Raw genomic sequence first — 20,450 nt, 5'->3', positions numbered from 1 at the left:
AGAGGCTTGGTGGCAGGCTCCCTTACTGACTGAGCCCTCTTGCCTGCCCCGTGCCATCTCTACCTCTTTATCCCGTTCTGCCCTTCCATGATGCTCAGTCTGCTTGACAAGTGAAGCCCAACATTTAAAAGGCTGAACTTGCAGTTTGGTACTGCTATTTCCCACAGCTCAGTTTTACATTTCTCCGTTTTGTTCTCTACTGTGCTGTTTCTGTTTCATAGATGATGGCTGCTTTCTTTTGACTTTAAATCAGACAAATCCAAAGTCCTCCGCAGGCAGTTGTGAGGGTGTGCTGGCCTTGGGCTCTGCATTCTAGTGTGAGATCCTCTCACGTAGCATAGATCTGCACTGTTGCCTTTGTGCTAGGGAGGAAGCCCAGCCCAGCCCAGCCCAGCCCAGCCCAGCCCAGCCCAGCCTCTACACAGCTGCTTTATCCTCGCCTTCCTCGAAGGTTCTGTGGATGCTTTCTAGGGGAGGCTGCCTCCTGCCCCTTGGCGCTGCTGCTCAGGCTGGTAGACACTTGCTGCATATTGCTCTCCAGCTTCAGCAACAGGCCACAGACGAGGCCTGGTTTCCCGGTGCCATCTGCACCTGGTGTCCTGCCCTAGTCCTCTTGATGCAGCCAGTGTGGTTCCCACCAGACGGATGGGAAGCAGCCCTGCTCACCTGCTGGTTTGGACCTGGGAGGACACTTGCCCTGTTCACTCAGTCCCCTGGATAAGTTTTCTCTGTTCTTTGTAGCAGGGCAGCTTTCAAATGAGATCCCAGTTTAACAGGCTACTCACCCAGCTCTTTTGGGTCACTCTGGAAGCTGGCCCTGTCAAAGCCCCAATTCTTTCCAGCTGCCACCATCACACACAGAACCCTTAATTGGATAGGACAGATGATGGGAGCTCCAGGATGGCCTAGGGCTACCCTTCTGCACCTTGGGTCCTCACACATTCTAGGAGTTTGTATTTTTGGGGAATTGAACCCATGATAGGCGGGCACTATCACCACTAAGCCCCAACCCCCAGCTTTCATTTACTTTTCTAAGCCAGGGACTAACCAAGTTGCATAGATCAACCCTGAACTTGTTCTCTAGCCCAGACAGACTTTTAACTCCTATCCTCCTGCCTCAGTCCCGAGGAGCCAGGATGCCCCACTCTGGGAGCTCTCTCTGATGTACTGGTTGTTACAGCCCGCCGTCTCCTGAGCCAGTCACAGACGGGCATCCCACGGGCATCCCTCAAGTCCAGAGATACAAACCTGAACCAGCATTTCCTCTTCCGCCTCCTGGAGGACCCCTGAGGCGGCACAGCCTGGGGCCCCTCCCTATGAACAGACTAGATGGCAGGTGCTGTTGCCAACTGTTTTGTTTATTCATCAACCCAAACAGTTGATAAGTGCGACATGCAGCGCCCATGGTCACTGCAGGCCGCTCAATCAGTAGCACAAGCCAAATTATCAGAGGCCAGAGCCTATGGCCTGTCACCCAGGGTACACCAGGATAGCCAAGGGTGTGGGTTTTGCTGAGTGTGAAAGGTATCCAGGCAGTGGTCAGCCTGGACCTGTGGAGCTGCCAGCCCAGGGAAGAAGGCAAGTGAAGAGCAGGACTTACTTGCACTGGCCAAGAGGCTGACATGGGATCTCTGGTGTTGCCAACAAGGGCTACTACCCTAGTGCCGAGCCTGACAGCTAAGTGAGCAGGTGCATGTGAGTGTTGGGGTCAGGCTGTCCCCTCCTAAGGCATGACTGCTATGAGCTACTCTGCCCCAGTGCAGTAAAGAACCACAGGGTAGGGAGGAGGGGGAGGGAAATGGGAGGCTGGGAGGAGGTGGAAACTTGTTTTTTTTTTCCTTTTCTCAAAAAAAAAAGAAAAAAAAAAAAGAACCACAGTGGGTCCCAATGGCTCAAGTCACTGAAGCCTTCAGCGCCTATGGCTGGCAAACCAGGAGAAGAAGGGACGTGGGCGTGGGCGTGGGGCCTGGAGGACACGAACAGTGCGTGGTGAGCGCCAAGCTTTGATGGTGGCATCATCACTGGCTGTCAACAAAAGCTCCTGCTCCTGGGGGCTAAAGGCCACCGAGTTGACCACGTCTTCATGCCGCAGCTTGGCTAGGCAGATGTTGTAGTGGCGGTCCCAGATATAACCATGCCGATCTTCAGCCCCACTGTGGGATAGCATCTGGATGAGCCCACACCCACCAGCAGAAGCCCGTACCCAAGCCCAGGGGCCCACCTGAGCCCACACCTGGCCACAAAATCCCTGCTGACATCCAAGAAGATGAAGAAGCACTCGTCATTGGGCGTGTAGGCACGGTGCGCTCGCAGAGCCCGCTTCACCTCCCGCATGGTCTTGAGGTCAAACACCAGCAGGTCAATCTCCTCTGCAATGGGCGGTGGCTGCATGGGGTCAGCTACCACTGAGCCAGGAGGCCAGGCGCGGCTATTCACATACAGGTACCTGAGCAAGGGACACACGTTAGGTACAAGCATGCTATTAGATCTGGGCCGTCTGTGGTGTCCCGCCCTGCACACCAGGCCCACCTGTTATCAGGAGACAGGCCCATGCCAATGATGTGCCCGTGCACGTCAATGACATGGTCCAGTGCATCAAAGAAGGCATCGGAGCCCCGGCCCTCACCCAGCACAGGCCCTGCTGTAGTCATCTGGTGTGGCAGGATCTGTTTGATGCCTGCATGGAGACCAGGGCGAGGGTCATCCAGAGCCTGGAGGGCCAGCACCACCAGAGCACTCCCAGTCCGAGAACAGCCCTCGTGGTCCACACACACTGCCAACACTGAACACTCAAGCATGGCTGCCCACCTGGTCACTTGCCAACCAATCCCCTGCGTGGGTTTTCACCACTCTTACACAGAATCGAATGCGTCAAAGCCAGAGTTGGATCCCAATGCGTGATCCAAGCTGTGCTTATGGACTTGCTGGTCTGGGGAGCACCGCCGTGGTTCTGACCCTCCCAGGCCCAGCTCTGCCCGGCCCACCATTACCGATCTGATGGGGTGAGTAGGTGAGGCAGCCAGTGGTGAAGATGAGGTACTTGTTCCTGGTGTCAGCATCGCTACACTCTGGGGGCTTGGTGTGGCCCTGGGCCAGCAGCTCAGCCACCTTGGCCTCCAGTGCACAGTCTGATAGCTGTGCGTGTCCATCCAACACGCTATCCAACATGCGCCGCAAACCTTCCTTGACGCGCCCAGAACCAGAGGTGTGCAAACCCGGGCCAGGGGGCTCTTCGTCACTATCCCCACCTAGGTCGAAGACTCGGCAGGGGAGCCCAGCCTGGTCCCCAGCATCCAGCAGGAGGTCCGGGCTATCAAAGCGGCTGCAGTCTGCCACCATCACCGTGCGGATGGTGCTAGCGTTGAGGTTCTGGATCTTAAAGAGCCGCTTTACCACATTGACATTCTCCGACTCCACATCCTACAGGGACACAAGGCAAGGCCCGCAACAGGTGGGTGCTGGTCAGAGAGCCAGGCCTGGAGAGCAGCCTACCCTGGGCCCTGCGTCTGCCCTTCCACATTCAGCCCTGCCCGCACCTTCCTCTCTATTTCCCTGCCCTACCCCATCTGTCTTCCCAGCCTGTCCCTGCCCCAGTCTGAACCTGGAAGGCATTGTTGAGCCACAGCACTGAACAGGAGGTGATATCTCCAATGCGGTGCAGGTTCCCCGAAATGAGGCTGGTTTCTGTGAGCCAGCAGCCAAACACATCATAGGGCTTGTTTCGCACACGGGACAGCAGGGCGAAGGAGTCTGGGAGGAAGGCCACAACTGGGCATGCTGCCAGCAGGCAGGGCACGATGGGGCAGGCAGCCCAACCCAAGGGCCACACTTACCTAGGCTGATGACAGCTATCTCGCCTGAGGAGGAGTTGTGCGGCCCCAGGAACACCCCTGAGGCCAGCAGCAGCGAGTCATCTTGGTTGAACTGGGAGAACTGGGTGTAGCTCCAGTTGTACGGCCTCATATCTGCGCTGTGCAGCAGAGAGATACTCAGGTCGTTGTTCCAGATCTGTACCAGAGGGCCGTGTGGTAATTACCTGGCCAGTCCACGCTGGCAGTACCGGAAGTTCTGACTCTTCTCACTGAGGTGTTGAGTCCTCCTGGGGCGAGAATCTCGTCCTAGCCCCTTACCACCCCCTCTTATCATACCCTGTCAATGCAGAGGGCTGGCCCCCAGAGCTAGAGGTTAGAGCTGTTCTTAACTGGGGGGTCTTGTGTGGTCCAGATCAGGCCTCCAGGGCCCGTCTGGCCCTCTCTGCTTGTCACTGAGTTCTGCTGCCTGACAGAGGTGCTCTCACCTTCACTGTGCAGTCCTTGGAGCAGGAAGCAAACTGGTACCCCGAGTGGGAGAAGCTGAGGTGCAGGACCTGGTCGGTGTGCTCCTTCAGTGTCTGTACCTCCACACAGGGTACCATGTCGTAGAGCCGTCGGAACTCTTCATACCAGGACGTGGCCGCTGTGGGCAATGCAGTGTCAATCCTACATGCAAGCCTCCCTTGCTAGGACAGACCAAGCGCTGACAGCATGGCCTCCCAGCAACGCGGCCCAGGGCTGCAGTCCCTGAGCCCCAAGCCCTTGCTCTGAGGCTAGCAGGTTGTGTGCGGGTACTGACCTGGGTGGCGGGGCACATCTCGAGCCACCTGGTAGTATCGGTAGAACTGCTCCCTCCATAAGAACTCGTCCCGGGATACAGCCTGCCATTGGCGGCACACCAGCCCAGCGGCCAGCACATCTGCAGGGCCCAGGCTCAGGAAGATCTGGTAGATAAGGCTGTCGGGGAGCAGGGGCATGCCCCCCTCGTCCATCGTGACATTCTGCCCAGACGGTCCTGAAAGCCACCAGTGGCCGCTCTGAGCCCAGGCCTCCTCACTCCCAACCCTAGGGAGAGACTGAGGGCCTGGGGCACCAGACATGGCAGCCCCACCAACTGCCCATCCGAGAATTCCACTGCACTGGGCATGTGCAGGGGAAGAGAAGGGCTTAGCAGCACTGTTCCACGCCACCCTTCTTGAAGTCCCCAGCCTCACATCCTCCAGGGGCACCAAAGGACTGGCTGGACCAGATGGTGAACATCTCAGTACCACTAGGCCTAGTGCACCCTCAAGAGTGGGAGGTGGCCTCCATCTTCATACCTTCCAGGTGGGGGTCTCTGACACCTTCCCCATACTCCTGAGCCCAGGAAGACATCTGAGTGCCAAGGCAGGCAAACAGGTCTGGGCTGCCCAAACTGGCAGGCCCAAGTTCTAGCAGTCAAGACCAAGTGACGGACACCCGACCCCTGTGTTTGACCTTGCTGCCCCAAGACTTCAAGCTAGGGCTGACTTTCTTCTGAGAAGAGGCTCCTCCTGGCCAGGGGCCCCTGCTTTGTGGACTCAGAAGAGAGCCTGGCCAGGAGGGTGGTAAGGGTGGGTAGGGTTTCTGACTGTCGGAGCAGACGGCAGGGATCAGACTGGCTGCCTAGCTAGACTGGGCAGCGGGTCCTTCATTCGCCTTCTGACACTGCCGGGCAGACTGGGAGGGTGACAGCCTGCCAAGACCATCCCTGGCCAGATAAGGTGACCAAAGGCTGTACATGTGTAGCCATTGCCAGGAAAAAGTTGGTGACAGTGGACAAGGCCAGTGAAGGTAGGGCAAGGCAGGACGAGGCCCATGACCGGGACAAGGCCTGAGAAAATAAACTCACGCCAGTGCCGGGGGTAAGGGGACACCGAAAGTGGCACAAGGCTGACGACGGCAGGACTGGGAGTAATGGGGCACAAGGCCGGTGTCGAGGGGCAGGGCAGATGACACAGGTGAGCACTGCAGGGCCAAAGCCGGGACTCACCGCGGCGCCTCCGCCCGCTGCGCTGAGCCCCGCTTCCGCCGCTCTAGCCCCCGCCTCCGCGTCTTTCCCGAGGAGCCAGACTCGACGCCGCGAGCCCCGAGGCATCGATGGCTGCTTCTCTTGCGCCTGCGCCTTGGGCTCCAAGTCGGGGCCGGCGTTTCTCCATGCGCCTGCGCGCGCTCGTGCTCCCGCGCTCTTGCTCGTAGAGCAGTACTTGCTCCTGGCTGCTCGAAAGGGCGGCAGTAGCGAGACCTGCCTAGCTGGACGGGTTCGAGACTCGGCCCCCGCTCTCTCTGCTGCTAAGGCTTTGAACAAGTAACTTAACGAGCACGTTGTTGTTGGCTGTGGGGATAAGAGCAGTTACTGGCGTGCAGAGTGTTGAGCACTGACCTCAAGTGGAAATCGGGGTGCAGAAGTCAACGCAGACTTTGCACTTGGGATGCAATGCCAACCCCCTGTGTAGGCCAGATTCTAGGGTAACCCTAGCTTGGGGTAGGGGTTCAGTAAACGGAAGACAGATGTGGACTTCCTGGGCTGTGCTTCCTGTGGCACTGGACAGTGGACTCTGACCTGGGACAGTGCCTCCCCGTCCTGTCGCCTGCTGTCCCTGACTGGGCCGCCATGCTGTCCCCTAGGGCTGTGTTGTTCTTCACCCTGCTCTTGACAGCCATTTCGCTGGGCCAAAGGGCTCGGAAGCCCTCTAGGGCTCCATCCCCTATCAGCACCATCCAGGCCCAGGCGAATTTCAATGTTGAGCAGGTAAAAGCTGGGAGTGAGTGGGAGCAGGTAAAGGAACAGTCGGCAGGATTGACCCAGGGTGCCCATTCCCTCAGTCAGTCCTGAGCCCTCCCAATTCACTCCCAGTTTGCAGGGACATGGCTCCTTGTGGCTGTGGGCTCTGCATGCCGCTTTCTTCAGGAGCAGGGCCACCGGGCTGAGGCCACCACATTGCACACAACTCCCCAGGGTGCAGCTATGGCTGTCAGCACCTTCCGAAAGCTGTGAGTCTAGCTGTAACATCCATCTCATCCCAGCCCCTGAGCCCCCTCTTACTCTGTCCTCTTGACCCTAAACCTCACCCCTAACTCCTCTATGGCCTGGGTAGGTATCCCCATACAGCCCTATCTGGATTGGAGTTCCTAGAGTCTTGGGTGCTTCTTTATATCATGATACCTTCTTCCCCTCCCTAGAGATGGAATCTGTTGGCAGATACGCCAACACTTTGGAGACACCGGGGTCCCTGGCCGCTTCAGGCTCCAAGGTGAGGCAGGGTCATCAAGCAAGGGGGTACAGAGCTGGAGGCGGGGGCTGAGGAGCTGATGGTGCTGTTGCTATGGTTCTGCCTCTGCCCCAGGGGCCCGTGGGCCAGTGCCTGTGGTTGTTGCTGAGACCGACTACCAGAACTTTGCCGTCCTGTATCTGGAGCAGGCGAGGAGGTTGACTGTGAAGCTGTATGGTGCGTGCTAGTTCAGCATCCACACGTGACCTCGAAGGGCCATCCTGGTGGGTTGGGTGACACCAGATGGACACACAGATCCCCATTCCCTTTCTATCCCAATACTCTCAGTAGCAGGCACCCTGGGAGGAGCAGCTACACACAGGCTGGTATGGAGATTAGAAGGGGCAGGGACAGACAGCTGACCTGGTTGTGTCCTGGGTACCTTGCCCCGTTAAACCACAGGAACTCTGTGTGTCCCACAGTCCGCTCACTCCCAGTGAGTGATTCTGCCCTGAATGTGTTTGAGCAGCGAGTCAGAGGAGCCAACTTGACAGAACACCAGGTCTTTTACTTCCCCAAGTACGGTGAGTGTCCCCAGCCCAGTCACCCTCCCAAGTATGTGAGTGTCCCAGCCCAGTCAGCCTCCCAAGTACAGTGAGTGTCCCCAGCCCAGTCACCCTCCCAAGTACAGTGAGTGTCCCCAGCCCAGTCACCCTCTGAGTACAGTGAGTGTCCCCAGGCCAGTCACCCTCCCAAGTATGTGAGTGTCCCCAGCCCAGTCAGCCCAGTCACCCTCCCAAGTATGTGAGTGTCCCCAGCCCAGTCACCCTCCCAAATATGTGAGTGTCCCCAGCCCAGTCACCCTCTGAGTACAGTGAGTGTCCCCAGGCCAGTCACCCTCCCAAGTATGTGAGTGTCCCCAGCCCAGTCACCCTCCCAAGTATGTGAGTGTCCCCAGCCCAGTCACCCTCCCAAGTATGTGAGTGTCCCCAGCCCAGTCACCCTCCCAAGTACAGTGAGTGTCCCCAGCCCAGTCACCCTCTGAGTACAGTGAGTGTCCCCAGCCCAGTCACCCTCCCAAGTATGTGAATGTCCCCAGCCCAGTCACCCTCCCAAGTATGTGAGTGTCCCCAGCCCAGTCACCTTCCCAAGTATGTGAGTGTCCCCAGCCCAGTCACCCTCTGAGTACAGTGAGTGTCCCCAGCCCAGTCACCCTCTGAGTACAGTGAGTGTCCCCAGCCCAGTCACCCTCCCAAGTATGTGAATGTCCCCAGCCCAGTCACCCTCCCAAGTACAGTGAGTGTCCCCAGCCCAGTCACCCTCCTGGCCAACATCCTGCCCTCCCTGACTACTGCCTGCACCCCTAGGTTTCTGCGAAACTGCGGACCAGTTCCACACCCTGAATGGTGAGTGGCATGCCAGCAGGGCAGAGCAGGGGGGCTGAGGTCATTGTCTTTTCTGCCCCACTAAGCCCTGTGTCTACTGCAGAGGTGCGGAGATGAGGCCATGTGGTGGAGAAGCTGTGGACATTGGACTGCTCTCAGAGAGTTCTGAGCACCCTGAACATGCTCCTGGAGTCTCCTGTCTGTCCTGCATACCTTCACACAGCTCTGTTGTCCTGGGGGCTTTTCAGTAAACATCAGATGTGGCCCTGGGTCTTTTCTGTCAACTTGGACTGGAATTCTACCAGGCTGAGGTGGGAAGGGAAGGCAACTTGCCCCCTGGCTATTGGATGGTTCTGCTCTGGAAAGGTGGGGCTGGAAACTGCTCCTTCTACCTAGAAGCAAGAGTCCCTGCTCCCTCCCTGAGCCTGCTTCCCTTCTACAGTGAAGGCTTACTCAGCTCTGCGGTGCTTTCCTTCTCTCACTCCCCCATCACAGCCTATGATGCTTGCTTAGTCCCTGTGGGGTGTGTGTGTGAGGGTGGACTCAAGGCCCTGCCTAGGGTACCTTCTCTGGAGAGGGACACAGGCTTCCCAAGTCCTCTGGGCCCCTCCTGACCCTTGACCCTAGAGGCTAAAGAGCTATAGGTCCAGGGATACTTGCCAGGAAGAATTCAGGGCGGCTTTAAGGGAGCAGTTGGGGCACATAGAGTGGAAAACTGTACCCCAGGAACAAGGAACAGACAACCTTCTTCATATGGGACCAGTTAGGGGTGAGCATGGGGCTCTTAACATGTGGGTCGAACCCCTGATACAGCTGTCCCCCAGCAGCCCCTACTGTAGTCAGAGTTACCAGCCATAGGGAGCTAAGTTGTGCATATCCCCATAAGGAAGGAGTTGGGCCTTTCTAGACAGGAGCATTGTTCTTTCCAGCCCTGGGATGGTTTGCTTGGCTCTGAAGGCAGGGGCTGGAGTTCGGGGACCTGGGCATCATCCCAGACACTGCTAGGCTTGCATCTGCTCTTGCTTCAGACCTTGCCTTGCTGGTGGTATGATGACTACCAGCACTCATTTGGTAAACATTTCTGAGGTGCCCCAGGCCCTGGGGACACAAAGTAGGCAAGTCCTTGCTCCTGGGAGCAAGGCTCAGCCATCTATTACTGACAGGGAGACAAAGGTGGGCTAGCCCTTTGGCTCCCCAGCCGGCCATGTCCTCCCCTCTAGCAGCCCCAGGACACTCCAAGTGAGCTATCGTACTAGCAAGACTGCTGTATGATTCCTAGAGCAAAGTCAGGTGAAGTCTTGTCTGCTGGCCCATTTTGGAGGAATGGGAGCTATAGTTATAGGGGTGGCCCCTGGGCCACAGCTGCCCCAGAGGAGGCTCTATCACCTGGGGTCTCTGGGCAGGGCAGGAAAATAGAATGGAGGGAGAGTGGACCACCAGGGGCCTTGCCTTTTTTAATTAATTAATTAATTTATTTATTTATACAGTGTTCTATCTGTGTATATGTCTGCAGGCCAGAAGAGGGCACCAGATCTCATTACAGATGGTTGTGAGCCATCATGTGGTTGCTGGGAATCGAACTCAGAACCTCTGGAGAGCAGCCAGTGCTCTTAACCTCTAAGCCATCTCTCCAGCCCCACCAGGGGCCTTGGAAGGAGGAATTTCAGGAGACTGTCCTATCCACAAAAAAACAAAGTTCACAGGAGCACACTGGCCTTGTGGGGCCTGGCATTGGTCTCACCACCCTGGCCCCAGGAACACCTTTTCCTTCTTGCCTTGCGTTCCCTAACAGAAAGTGATGAAAGGCTTGAGCTCCCACGGCCAAGGGCCAGCCCTCTGATCTGCCTTGTTGTCCTGTGGGGCTGAATGGGCTGAGCCTGGACCATGCAGCCATTAGCTTTTGTGCCAACCTGAGGAGACGGCTCTAGAATTGGCACATATTTTAGATTCATAAAAGTGTTTTAAGAGCTGCAGTTAAATTTGAAAATTGTAGGTAAAATAGTGTGTGTGTGTGTGTGCCTGACATGGGTTAGGGGTTGCTTATGGTGGTCAGAGGGCAACTGGCAGGACTTGGTTCTCTCCTTCACCTTTATTAGAGTCTGGGGACCAAACTCAGAATGTCAGGACTAGAGAGACAAGTATCTCTACCTGCTGAAACGTCTCACTGGCCCATGAATATCTTCTTTATTTTAAACTATTTCCTCTTTTTAAAAAAAAAATATTTATTTTGTGTATAGTGTATAGTGTTCTGCCTGCACATATGTCTGCAGGCCAGAAGAGGGCACCAGATCCCATTATAGACAGTTGTGAGCCACCATGTGGTTGCTGGGAATTGAACTTAGGAACTCTGTAAGAGCAGCCAGTGCTCTTAACCTCTGAGCCATCTCTCCAGCCCTAAAATATTTCTTACAGGGGCTGGAAAGATGGCTTAGTGAATAAGAATGCTTGCTGCACAATCATGCAGACGTGTGCAGTATAAAAATTCTAGCGTGGCCAGTCCTACCGTTAACCCCAGCACCAGAGGGTGGGGACACCGACAAGAGGATTAGGAAGCTTGCTGCATTCCAGCATAACTCCAGGTCCAGTGAGAACCCTGTCTCAATGGAAGAAGGCAGAAAGGACACCCAGTGCCCTCTTGCTCGGCTTGCTTGCACACTCACATGTAAACGTGCACATATACAATACGTACACATATTCATACACAAATGTTATATATAATCTGTATATGACCTTTGAATTCTAACAGGCAATGTATAATATCTAAGGAAAAAAATAACTTTAAAAATCTGGAGACACCAATATGTAACTGGCCATCTTGCCTGAGACCACAGGATTAGAGGCCTTGACCTGGGGCTACAGAACAGGTGACCTGTCTTTGCCTTGCCTGGAGGTGAGGGGCTGTACCCCTTCTCAACAGGCAGGAGCAAGCAGTAGTGCGCCTGCCCTTGCTGTCCACCCAGGTGCCCTATGGACAGGTGGTCCCCTGCATATGAAGACGGTTTACACTCGGGGGCCCCCTGCCACTCATGACAGTGTCCTGGGAAAGAATTCTGGGGCGAGGGAAGTGAGCAGAGGACAGCACTCAGGAGTCTTCCCAGAGAGGAGACACAGGGCAGACAGAAGGTGGTTTGCCCTGGCTGTCACTGTCGGAAGGAAAGATAGAGGTGGCTGAGGAGGGTAACGGGAGGAGTGGGCAGGTAGAAGCGTGCAAGGGAGCTAGGGAGGGGTCATGGATGGGGAGGAGGCACAGGGCAGAAGAAGCAGGAGGGCCCTGGAAGGCAGGGGTTGCGAGTGGGATGTTCTCCACTCTGAGCTGTCTGCTCCTCCAAGCTTTGCGTGGTGCTCTGTGTCGTCGCTTGCCCCATCCCTCCAATCCTGGTCTTGTAGAAGGCCATGGACCATTTCAGAAGACCACACAGGATCCCAGATCCGCTTCAGTCCCAGGATGACAGGACAGTTTTGTTTCTGTTGCTGTAAATCTAGGGTGGCCCACTGGGCATTGGTTGGAGGCTCCACCAATCACATCAAAGTGGGAGGAGCTTCCTGCCCTTCATTCCAGCATACTCGTGAAGGGGGAACTGAGTGAAATGGCTACAACAGCCTCCAAGACCTAAAAAAGAGCCACTTCGTGGGGCCCTGTGTCACCATGGGGCTATCTCCTGAGGACAAGTCCCCTCTGTGAAGTTTCAGCAGACCTGGGAAGGCCTGGTCCACCAAGGGCCCTGCTTGGGCCCAGCCTGGAGACCTGGTCTGTCCTTGCTCTGTTCTCCAAGTCTTCTCAGTGTCCTGCCCTGCAGAAAAGAGCCCAGGGAACAGGCTGAGGTGGCTCTGCACCTCCTTCTGGAAGCTCAGTCAGGAACCACCTACACCAAGTTTGCACAGCTCTTGGGTCACCAGCTTGTGACCAGGGAGAGCACTGCACCTACCTCTCACAGCCTCGAGCAGGATCCTACCCAGGTTCCTGCTCCGTAGCACCTTGCAACTATGGGACCCCACTTCCTTAGGGACCCGCGCCCCCAGGGCTCCATTCCCATGGGACCTCGCTCCCATGGGTCTCTACTATAGGGTCCCGCTCTCAGAGAAGGAGACTCCGAAAGGTCCTGTCCCCACTGTACCTGCTCTCATAAGAGCCTCGCTCCCACATGGTCTTTCCCCCAGCTCCACCCCTCTGCATGGGAGGTCCCTTTGGAATACCCCCAGCATGTCCTACCTGGCCCGGGTGTTCCGAGGCCTTTCCCTCTCTCTCTGACCAGCTCTGTGTTCCAACAGGGAACAGTGTTTATGCTACACTGCTTTCAGCACGTGAGAGAGCTATGGAGCTGCCTGGGGGCTCTCGGGCCAGACCATGGGTAAGAAGCTGTGGAAACCAGGACCAGACATGCCCCCTGCCTAGAACAAGGTGTCCTTTGGCATGAAGAACAGATAGGGTGGACGTGGGCGGACTTCTGACCCGCTTGTGGGGACACTGAGAGCAGGTGTCTGGAGTCACAAGATGGCCCCAGCTGGACCCAGCAGGCTTTCTTTGCCTTGGCTGGGACCCAGGAGACCCTGGCAGGTGTTTAGGGTCTGAGGACTACAATAGCCTAGGTCAGCCCTGCCCTCCCTCCACACCCACCTGGCCCTGCCGCACTTCCCGGAGAGGAGCATTGGCCAGGTGGGCATGAAGAAACAGGTTTCTGTACAAGTTTCACCAATATCGTTCCTCAGTCAGGCCTTGTCCCTCTGGAGCCTGGTCACTGCTGGGATGGGCCCTTGGTGGGCTCTGTGGCTGACTCTCACCCTTCCCCAAATCCTGGAGGGCCAAATTCCAAGCAAGCTTCAAGGCTTTCCCGAGCTGATTAGCTTCCACAATGACCAGGTACAGGGCTTTCAAAGGAAAAGACGCAGGTTGCAGCTGGCTAGAGTCCTGGCTTTTGGAGGGAGGGTGTATCCATAGGCACTGTACTGGGAGGCCAGGGTGGAACCTGAACCCAGAGTTCCAGAGTGAGCCCATGACCTCCCCCAGAAAAGGGCCTAGCTCCATCTTACTGTCTGTGTTGGTCCCTCTGTGAAAGAACACAAATGGAGATTTGGGAAGACCACCTGGCTACTGACGAAGGTCACCCTCTACCTGCTAGATTAAAAGCAGCTGCAGGGTTCTCCCAGTGTTGTTGATGAGGAGGGTTCTGGCTGACTGTGTGCTGCCCAGGGTAGGGCGGGAAACGGCTAGCTATGCCTATCACCAGCCATGCAGTTTCAGGGGGAATGGTTTGTCCTCGGTCTGGCGGGTAACACCTACAAGAGAGAGCACCGGACCCTGCTCAGCCCCTACATCACATTGTTTGAGCTGAAAAACAACAGCTATTTTCAGGTGACCAACGCCATGACCCGGTGAGTGGGGTGTCTTTCCTGTCCCAGCAGTCAAGGACTTGGGGCTGTGTCCCAGGAACCTTGCATGGCCCAGCCACACTGTGACATCTAGCGACCATGTCTAGCACAGCCTGCTTCATGACCATTGCTAAAGGCCAACCCAGTGAAGGGCTGGCTGTCAGAGGAGAGGCATCAGGGGAGGCACTCTGGAGACGGAGGGCTAATGGGTTTTCAGTACTCTTGTGTGGTCAGGGACCTCTCTCTCTGTCTTGGTTCTCTCTGTCCTGTCTTGCTCTCCTGGGTAGGTTCTGCTTCGAAAGTCTTAACAGTGGCAAGAAGCCCCTACTTGAAGTCTCTGTTCGTGGCCCTTTCTGGAGATTGTTGGATTGGGTGCCAGAGGAGGCTAGCTCCTGATCCCCAGAAGCTTTCTTTTTGGCATGACGAGCACCTGCGGATTTGAGGACCAGTGCTGGGTGGAGCAGGAGTTGCTCTTATGGCATCGAGCCAGGCTTCTCCGAAGGGAAGAGCAACCGAAAGGACTCCAGAGCTGAGGCTGGGGAGTCAGGAGGGCTCCTGCCCTCTGCGTCCTGGGGTGTAGGCCTCTTCAAATAAATAGCTGATTTTGTGTGTGTGTGTGTGTGTGTGTGTGTGTGTGTGTGTGTGTGTGTTACACCAGGGTGGGCCTGGCTGGCTCCCTTAGCCCTCTGCCCACCCCCGCTCCTGCCCTTGCCTCCCCCTCCCACAGGGGCAAGCGCTGTGATATTTGGTCCTATGCTCTGATCCCAACAACCAAGCCTGGGCAGTTCACCGTGGAGAACAAAGGTGAGCGTGGCATGAGTGGGGAGGGCACAGCTGCCTTGGGGACCTCACATGTGTGTTCCTCGGGATCAGGGACTGGAGCAGACAGAGAAGACGTACAGGTCATCGAGACAGACTACACCAACTTCACCCTGGTACTGTCCCTCAGACAAACAAGCAGCCTGACCATCATCAGAGTCAGCCTTCTGGGTGAGCCCCCGCTTGCGGAAGCCTGGTCAGGGTGGTGCTGTCTGGGTTGGGGGATGGCTTGTGGGCAAATGCCTCACGACCACCAAGCACTGAGAGCCGCACTGTGCTCCTCTGGCCACAGGTAGAAAATGGAGGCTTCCTCATAAGCCAATAGACAGGTTTGTCTGCCTGGCCAGAACCCAGAACCTCACAAAAAACAACTTCGTCTTCCCCGATGTGACTGGTAATGGGTTTGCAGCATTGGATGATGGGAAGGGGGATGGGATCTGTGGACGATGGTGGCACCTTCCCCAGCCTTCACAAGTCCAGTGCCTATCCTCAGGGGGCAAGTGCTAGCTACAGAGTTCAGCCTGAATCAGCAGGGAGATGCTCATGGCTCACACTCTTATCTGAATCCCAGGCCACTTCCTCCCAACCCTGTGTCACTGTCCCAGGCTGCCCCCTCCTGGCCCTGGTTCTGTCCCGGGAGGATTGTTCCCTGCTCACAGGAGACTGGAATTCATCCAGGGAAGTCCTTGAATTTGGTCAGCCTCTTTCTGGCAGGAAAGTCTCTGGGAGCCCAAGGCCAAGGGGCTTCAGGGCTGAGCCCTGTCTTCAGCCTCACTCCTCTCAAGGATGGATCAGGATCCCCTCAACTCCCGTCCTGTCCAAGGACCTTCCCCATCATGCCTCTCCATGCATACCTGCCTAGTCACATTTGCACACCGAGCACGTGCCTACAATCATGCAGACAGGCACATGCTCACACACATACCCTTGTCATTTTGAGATAGGTCTTGAAGTATAGCCCAGGCTGGTGTGGCAATCACGATTCTCTTGCTTTAGTCTCCCGGGTGCTCGTATTTCAGGCCTGTGGCACCATGCTTGGGTCACATTCCATACGGCACGCGTATGGGATCACGTACGTGTTTTGTTTGCATTAACCTTAACACTCACTGTCCCATACCAGCAGATCCACCCCAAGTCTAGGACCCTGTGGGGGCCAGGCAGAGCCACAGCAGGGGCTTCTGGGGGAGCCCAGACTGGTGACAGAGGTGTACTCTGAGGAGCATGCCTCCTAGCCCTTTCCCTGGAACCTCTCCTGGTCTCATCTTCTAGCCCAACTCCAATCTGCTTGCCTTCTGTTCCTCCCAAGTCTCAAGTCTCTCCCCTGCTCCTCTTCCTTATCCACCATCCCAACACTGTCCCTCCCCACCCCGTCAGGCTGGACACCTGATCCAAATGTCTGCTGAAGAAGGCAAGGGTTCCTGCCGTAGAGCCTCGCCCTGCTTCTGCTCTCAACACAAATAAACACGCTGCCCATGACTCCAGGATGTGACCATTGTGACCGTGGGGTGGGTGAGAAGCAAGAACAGAGGCTCGGACCCTGCAGGGCAATGATGATCGTGCTCTGAGCCACCCCAAACTGGCTTCTCAGTCCCCACAACTAGACTCCTCCCACTCCTCCCTTGCTGGCCAGCTGTCTCAGATCACAGGCCGTACTTCTACCTAGCAGAGCCCTGGGGCCAACACGGTGGGCTGTGGTAGGCTCAGGGCATGCCCCTGGAGCGCTGGGTCGGATGGCAGGCAGGAACAGTCAGAGCTCCAGAGCAGAAGGAAGCTGATCCCCCAGGCTGGGGAAGGAACAGGGTATGCCTTCTTCCTCTGGGATGTGGAGACAAACATTGCTAGGCCTGACGGCTGTTTAAAAATAGAGATTTAAAAAAAAAGGGGGGGGGTGCTGGAGAGATGGCTCAGTGGTTAAGAGCACTGGCTGCTCTTCCAGAGGTCCTGAGTTCAATTCCCAGCAACCACATGGTGGCTCACAACCATCTGTAATGAGATCTGGTGCCCTCTTCTGGCATGTGGTCATACATGGAGACAGAATATTGTATACATAATAAATAAAATCTTTAAAAAAAAATAGAGATACATACAGGGTCCAAAGCAGTGGGCTCAGAATCTAAGCACTCCAGCTCCAAACACAACCCTGAAAGAGGTTGTTAGCACAATGTGCACCTTCCCCAGTCCACAGCAGCTGCGTGGCCCCACCCTCATCTAAGCCTTTCTCAGCCCCAGGAGACAAACAGAGCAGGCAATGGCCCAAAGCCATCCGTGGAGATGGCTGTAAAATCTGTGGCCTTGATAGAGAGCAAATAGCACACAGAGCTAGCCCACTGCTCGGGAGGGTGGCGCCAGGCTTGTGGGGTGCAAGTGTGCAGAATCCCGCTGATGGTAGACCTTCCCCATCCCCTGGGCAGGGGTGTATGGCCCCATGCCCACTTCCTTCCTATTGAGCAAGTTGTACAGAAGCCAAGCACATTCTGGAACAGGGCTGGGCCATGGCAGAAACAGACCTGAAGCCTTTCCTGATAATACCTATAAGACCAACCCCCCTTCTAGTCTCAGGGAATACCACATGTAGAGCCTGGGGGTACTATTCAGCATTCAGTTGTGCATCTGACCTCCCAGATCAAACTCTACAAGGGAGACAAGGTCTCTTTTATCCAAAATTGTGTCCCAGATATATCCAAGATGGCACGCTTCACGGGGAACATGACAGACATCTGTCCTACTGTGTGACTGGTCAGCCGGTAACTGCAGGATGGTAGATGGGTAAATGAATGGGTTTGTAGGTGGATAGGTGCATGAATGGATAGCCAGGATCTCAGACGATCACTCAGGAAGGAGAGAGTGGGCTGAGCACCGTCATCCACCACCCTAGGCCATCCTACTGGGGATACAGTGCGATCAGCTGCCTCAGGTTCCTGCTGCGGTTCTTCCTCACTGTAATGGATGTGCTCCCTGAGCCAGGAGCTGAGGTAACCATCTCCTTCCTCAGTTAAGCTGCTTCATGTCCAATCTGTCGTCGAAATGAGAAAGACACACCAAACGCTAGAGCAGGCTTAGCCCCCATTTCTATCAACCAAGCTCTCCTCGTAGGGAAGAGAGTCTGACCATCATGTGACATCAGGGACATGTGTCAGAAGAGCCACCCATGTGTCCATGCTGGGTTCCAACCCACTAGAGCCTGACCTCGCTGGGATGCAGTGGCAGAGGGTGCTGAGTCCAGACGTAAGAGCAGCGTGGGTGCTTATGTTCTCATCCTAGAACCGAGTCCACGGGATACATGGCCACAGAGCTCCAAGACAGCTCTGGCTCCTGACACAGAGAATTCCCCTTTGTGGCTGCACATCCTTGAAGCTGCGGTGAGGCTGCTCTTTCCGCATTAGGAACTGAGGCAGCAGGATCTTCTCCAACGCATGCACTAGCAAAAGGTCTGACCCTCCAAAGACCTGACTATTGCAATACCATTTGCATCCGTGGTTTTCACACTTCCTTTTGTAGGAATCATGTGGAGAAAATGCCCTAAAAAGAGATAGATTCCACCATGATTTGTTAGGAAAACAGCTGCTTACAACAATATGCTACTTACCTCAGAAGTATTAAAAACAGACAAACAAAACCAAACTTCAAAATCCTCACGCAGGCTCCGCTAGGCAGCTCTCATCTCCTGGCGGCAGCAGCCCAGTCCAGGATGTCTCCTTAAAAATATCCTTTTGTAGCCGGGCGGTGGTGGCGCACGCCTTTAATCCCAGCACTCGGGAGGCAGAGGCAGGCGGATCTCTGTGAGTTCGAGACCAGCCTGGTCTACTAAGAGCTAGTTCCAGGACAGGCTCCAAAACCACAGAGAAACCCTGTCTCGAAAAACCAAAAAAAAAAAAAAAAAAAAAAAAAAATATCCTTTTGTGTAAAGTAAAGAATGAGGGTCTCCCGTAGCAGGTGGACTAGCCTAGCCTTTGGCCATGGATTGGACAAAGAACAGAGGAAGAAGCCCCTGAGAAGCCGAAGGAGGAGGTGGCAGAACTTAGACGTAATGAGGATGGGAATCTGGAGAAGTAGGGAGGTGAAGAGAGATGGAGGAAGGAGAGAAGGAGGGTGGTCACAACAACAGCATATCTGTCACGAAGGGCCACAGCCTGGTCCCACCGCCACAGACAGAGCCCCGAGCGGTGTGTGTGTGTGTGTGTGTGTGTGTGTGTGTGTGTTGCACGGCTCTCTAACCACCTCCCTCTGAGGCACACATTTGAACAGCCACAGACCTTTAACTGCAGAGAGAGGCAGTGATCCCTCATGCAGTTGGGGGGGGGTTCATGCATTGGCCTGTATCCCCAACTGATTCCACATCAGGAGACAATGCGTAAGGCCGGGCACAACGGATGGCACGCGGAAGCCACAGGAACTGCTCGGCCTCGTCTTTGTAACCTGCATATTACATTATTTTCCTCTCAAACTCAGCTCCACTCCGCATTTTGGGGAGAAGGGGGGCTGCAGGCCAGCCTCTAAGTTAGTTCACAAGTCCCCTGGCCCAGCTGGAGCCCAGCGGCCCTGCTTTGTGCTGAGGCTGGAGCCAGGGCCTCAGGGCCTCCTCACATGTGCTGTGCTAGGCGCGTGCTCAGTACCGAGTTACTCCTTAACCCCTTGTAAGGTCCTCACTTCCAGAAGACCTCACCTTCGCTGACCTTAAATTTGGGTTGCTGGTGTCCCATAACCTTCACTAGTAGGTATGGAAGTACAAAAGGTGCCCCGGGGACCCCCAGTTACCAGGGAGCACCCTCTCCTATTCTGAAGCAGAAACTCAACTTCCTCTCGGAGATGAGAGACGACTCCCTCTAGCCAAGACAGTAACCCCTCTTTCTGCTGCTCCGCTCAGCGGTATGAAGACCCCAAACAGTCATATGGGGTCTTCACACCCCTGTGTACTCAGGGAAAGCTGGCTGACCAGACAGGAAACAAACTCTCATGAGTAGGTGATTGGGTATGGGGGGGTCTTCCCACACCAGTTGGCTCCCCAACTCCTGGAATCCAGCAGTGAGGAGACAACATTTAACCATCCCCCCCCCCCCCCGCTCTAAAAACAGAGCAGCCAGGCTCTCTATCATTGCTGTCAGGGAACCGCCCCATGTATCTCCAGGACAGCCTCTGGTAAGATGGAGGTGTCACGGCCAGAGCCCCCTGCACTTGTCTGTGCAGTCTTGGAAGATTGGAGCAATGTTGTGCAGAGTGCACGTTGGCTTGATGCCTCAGCCTGCTTGCTCCTCCCCACTGGGCCCTCCACACCCTCCCTAAATCATGGCTATGAGGACACAGGCAAAGCAGAGGCCCACTCCCATCCCAGTATGGAGGGCCCATGTTTGTGAGATGCAAGAGGGAAACCCTCTCCCCTTCTGTTTCTCTCAGGCTTCCAGGGGTCAGTACAGGTGAGCGTGCAGGGGCTAGGATGCAGCCAAAGTCATGCGGGGGTCAGTGTGCAAGAGGCGGAGTGTACCAGACAGCAAGTAGTGGTCAGAGGGCAGGGGGTACTGCAAGATTGGCATGGGGGTCAGAGGTTAACACACATGGGTCAGTGTGGGTGTTGGAACATTTTTGTTTCATCTAAAATCCTCGGCTAGATGTGGGGCTTGTGCGCTGCTCCCCAGATAAGGGTGGGCTCCTTCTAGGCTTCACCTCTAGACCCTGAGACACATACAGCTGCCTAGTTCTCCCTGGGAAAACACACCCAGCCCGTAAGCCCTGCCGAGTGGCCAGATAAGTCTCTTTACTTTGGCCTCTAAGCAGTGCCTCCCACCACCACCTGGGCCTGCTGGGCCTGGACCAGCCTGCTGGGCTTCAGGGCTGAGCCTGCG

At 55.7% G+C, this 20,450-nt stretch overlaps 3 protein-coding genes across 5 annotated transcripts; 2 read left to right on the top strand and 1 right to left on the bottom strand.

Moving 5' to 3' along the window:
- Window positions 1-1,337: 1,337 nt before the first annotated feature.
- Window positions 1,338-5,947, bottom strand: Fbxw5 (F-box and WD repeat domain containing 5). 2 transcript variants are annotated; one of them, XM_075985416.1, is made up of 9 exons: window positions 5,824-5,947; window positions 4,612-4,827; window positions 4,298-4,455; window positions 3,834-4,008; window positions 3,602-3,750; window positions 2,991-3,420; window positions 2,530-2,677; window positions 2,234-2,446; window positions 1,338-2,153 (listed from the first exon to the last, which is right to left on the bottom strand). In XM_075985416.1, exons 2-9 carry the CDS (start codon window positions 4,802-4,804, stop codon window positions 1,910-1,912), a joined length of 1,710 nt encoding a protein of 569 aa, XP_075841531.1. In that variant the 5' UTR covers window positions 4,805-4,827; window positions 5,824-5,947; the 3' UTR covers window positions 1,338-1,909. The 2 variants fall into 2 exon arrangements, with proteins under 2 accessions (XP_075841531.1, XP_075841532.1); XM_075985417.1 differs by lacking the exon at window positions 5,824-5,947 and adding an exon at window positions 5,683-5,810.
- Window positions 5,678-8,711, top strand: C8g (complement C8 gamma chain). Of its 2 annotated transcripts, none has more exons than XM_075985419.1 (7): window positions 5,678-5,791; window positions 6,688-6,824; window positions 7,014-7,084; window positions 7,178-7,279; window positions 7,525-7,626; window positions 8,410-8,448; window positions 8,531-8,711. In XM_075985419.1, the coding sequence occupies exons 1-7, from the start codon at window positions 5,783-5,785 to the stop codon at window positions 8,542-8,544; spliced, it is 474 nt and encodes a 157-aa protein (XP_075841534.1). In that variant the 5' UTR covers window positions 5,678-5,782; the 3' UTR covers window positions 8,545-8,711. The 2 variants fall into 2 exon arrangements, with proteins under 2 accessions (XP_075841534.1, XP_075841533.1); XM_075985418.1 differs by lacking the exon at window positions 5,678-5,791 and adding an exon at window positions 6,081-6,582.
- A 4,943-nt stretch (window positions 8,712-13,654) lies between these two features.
- Window positions 13,655-16,000, top strand: Lcn12 (lipocalin 12). Its single transcript, XM_075984427.1, has 5 exons — window positions 13,655-13,797; window positions 14,522-14,604; window positions 14,668-14,784; window positions 14,906-15,028; window positions 15,987-16,000. The coding sequence occupies exons 1-5, from the start codon at window positions 13,655-13,657 to the stop codon at window positions 15,998-16,000; spliced, it is 480 nt and encodes a 159-aa protein (XP_075840542.1).
- Window positions 16,001-20,450: the final 4,450 nt, after the last annotated feature.

This window comes from Microtus pennsylvanicus, chromosome 9, assembly GCF_037038515.1.
Source record: "Microtus pennsylvanicus isolate mMicPen1 chromosome 9, mMicPen1.hap1, whole genome shotgun sequence".
In the NCBI taxonomy this organism is placed as follows: Eukaryota; Metazoa; Chordata; class Mammalia; order Rodentia; family Cricetidae; genus Microtus; species Microtus pennsylvanicus.
This window is presented reverse-complemented; position numbering and strand designations above follow the sequence as displayed.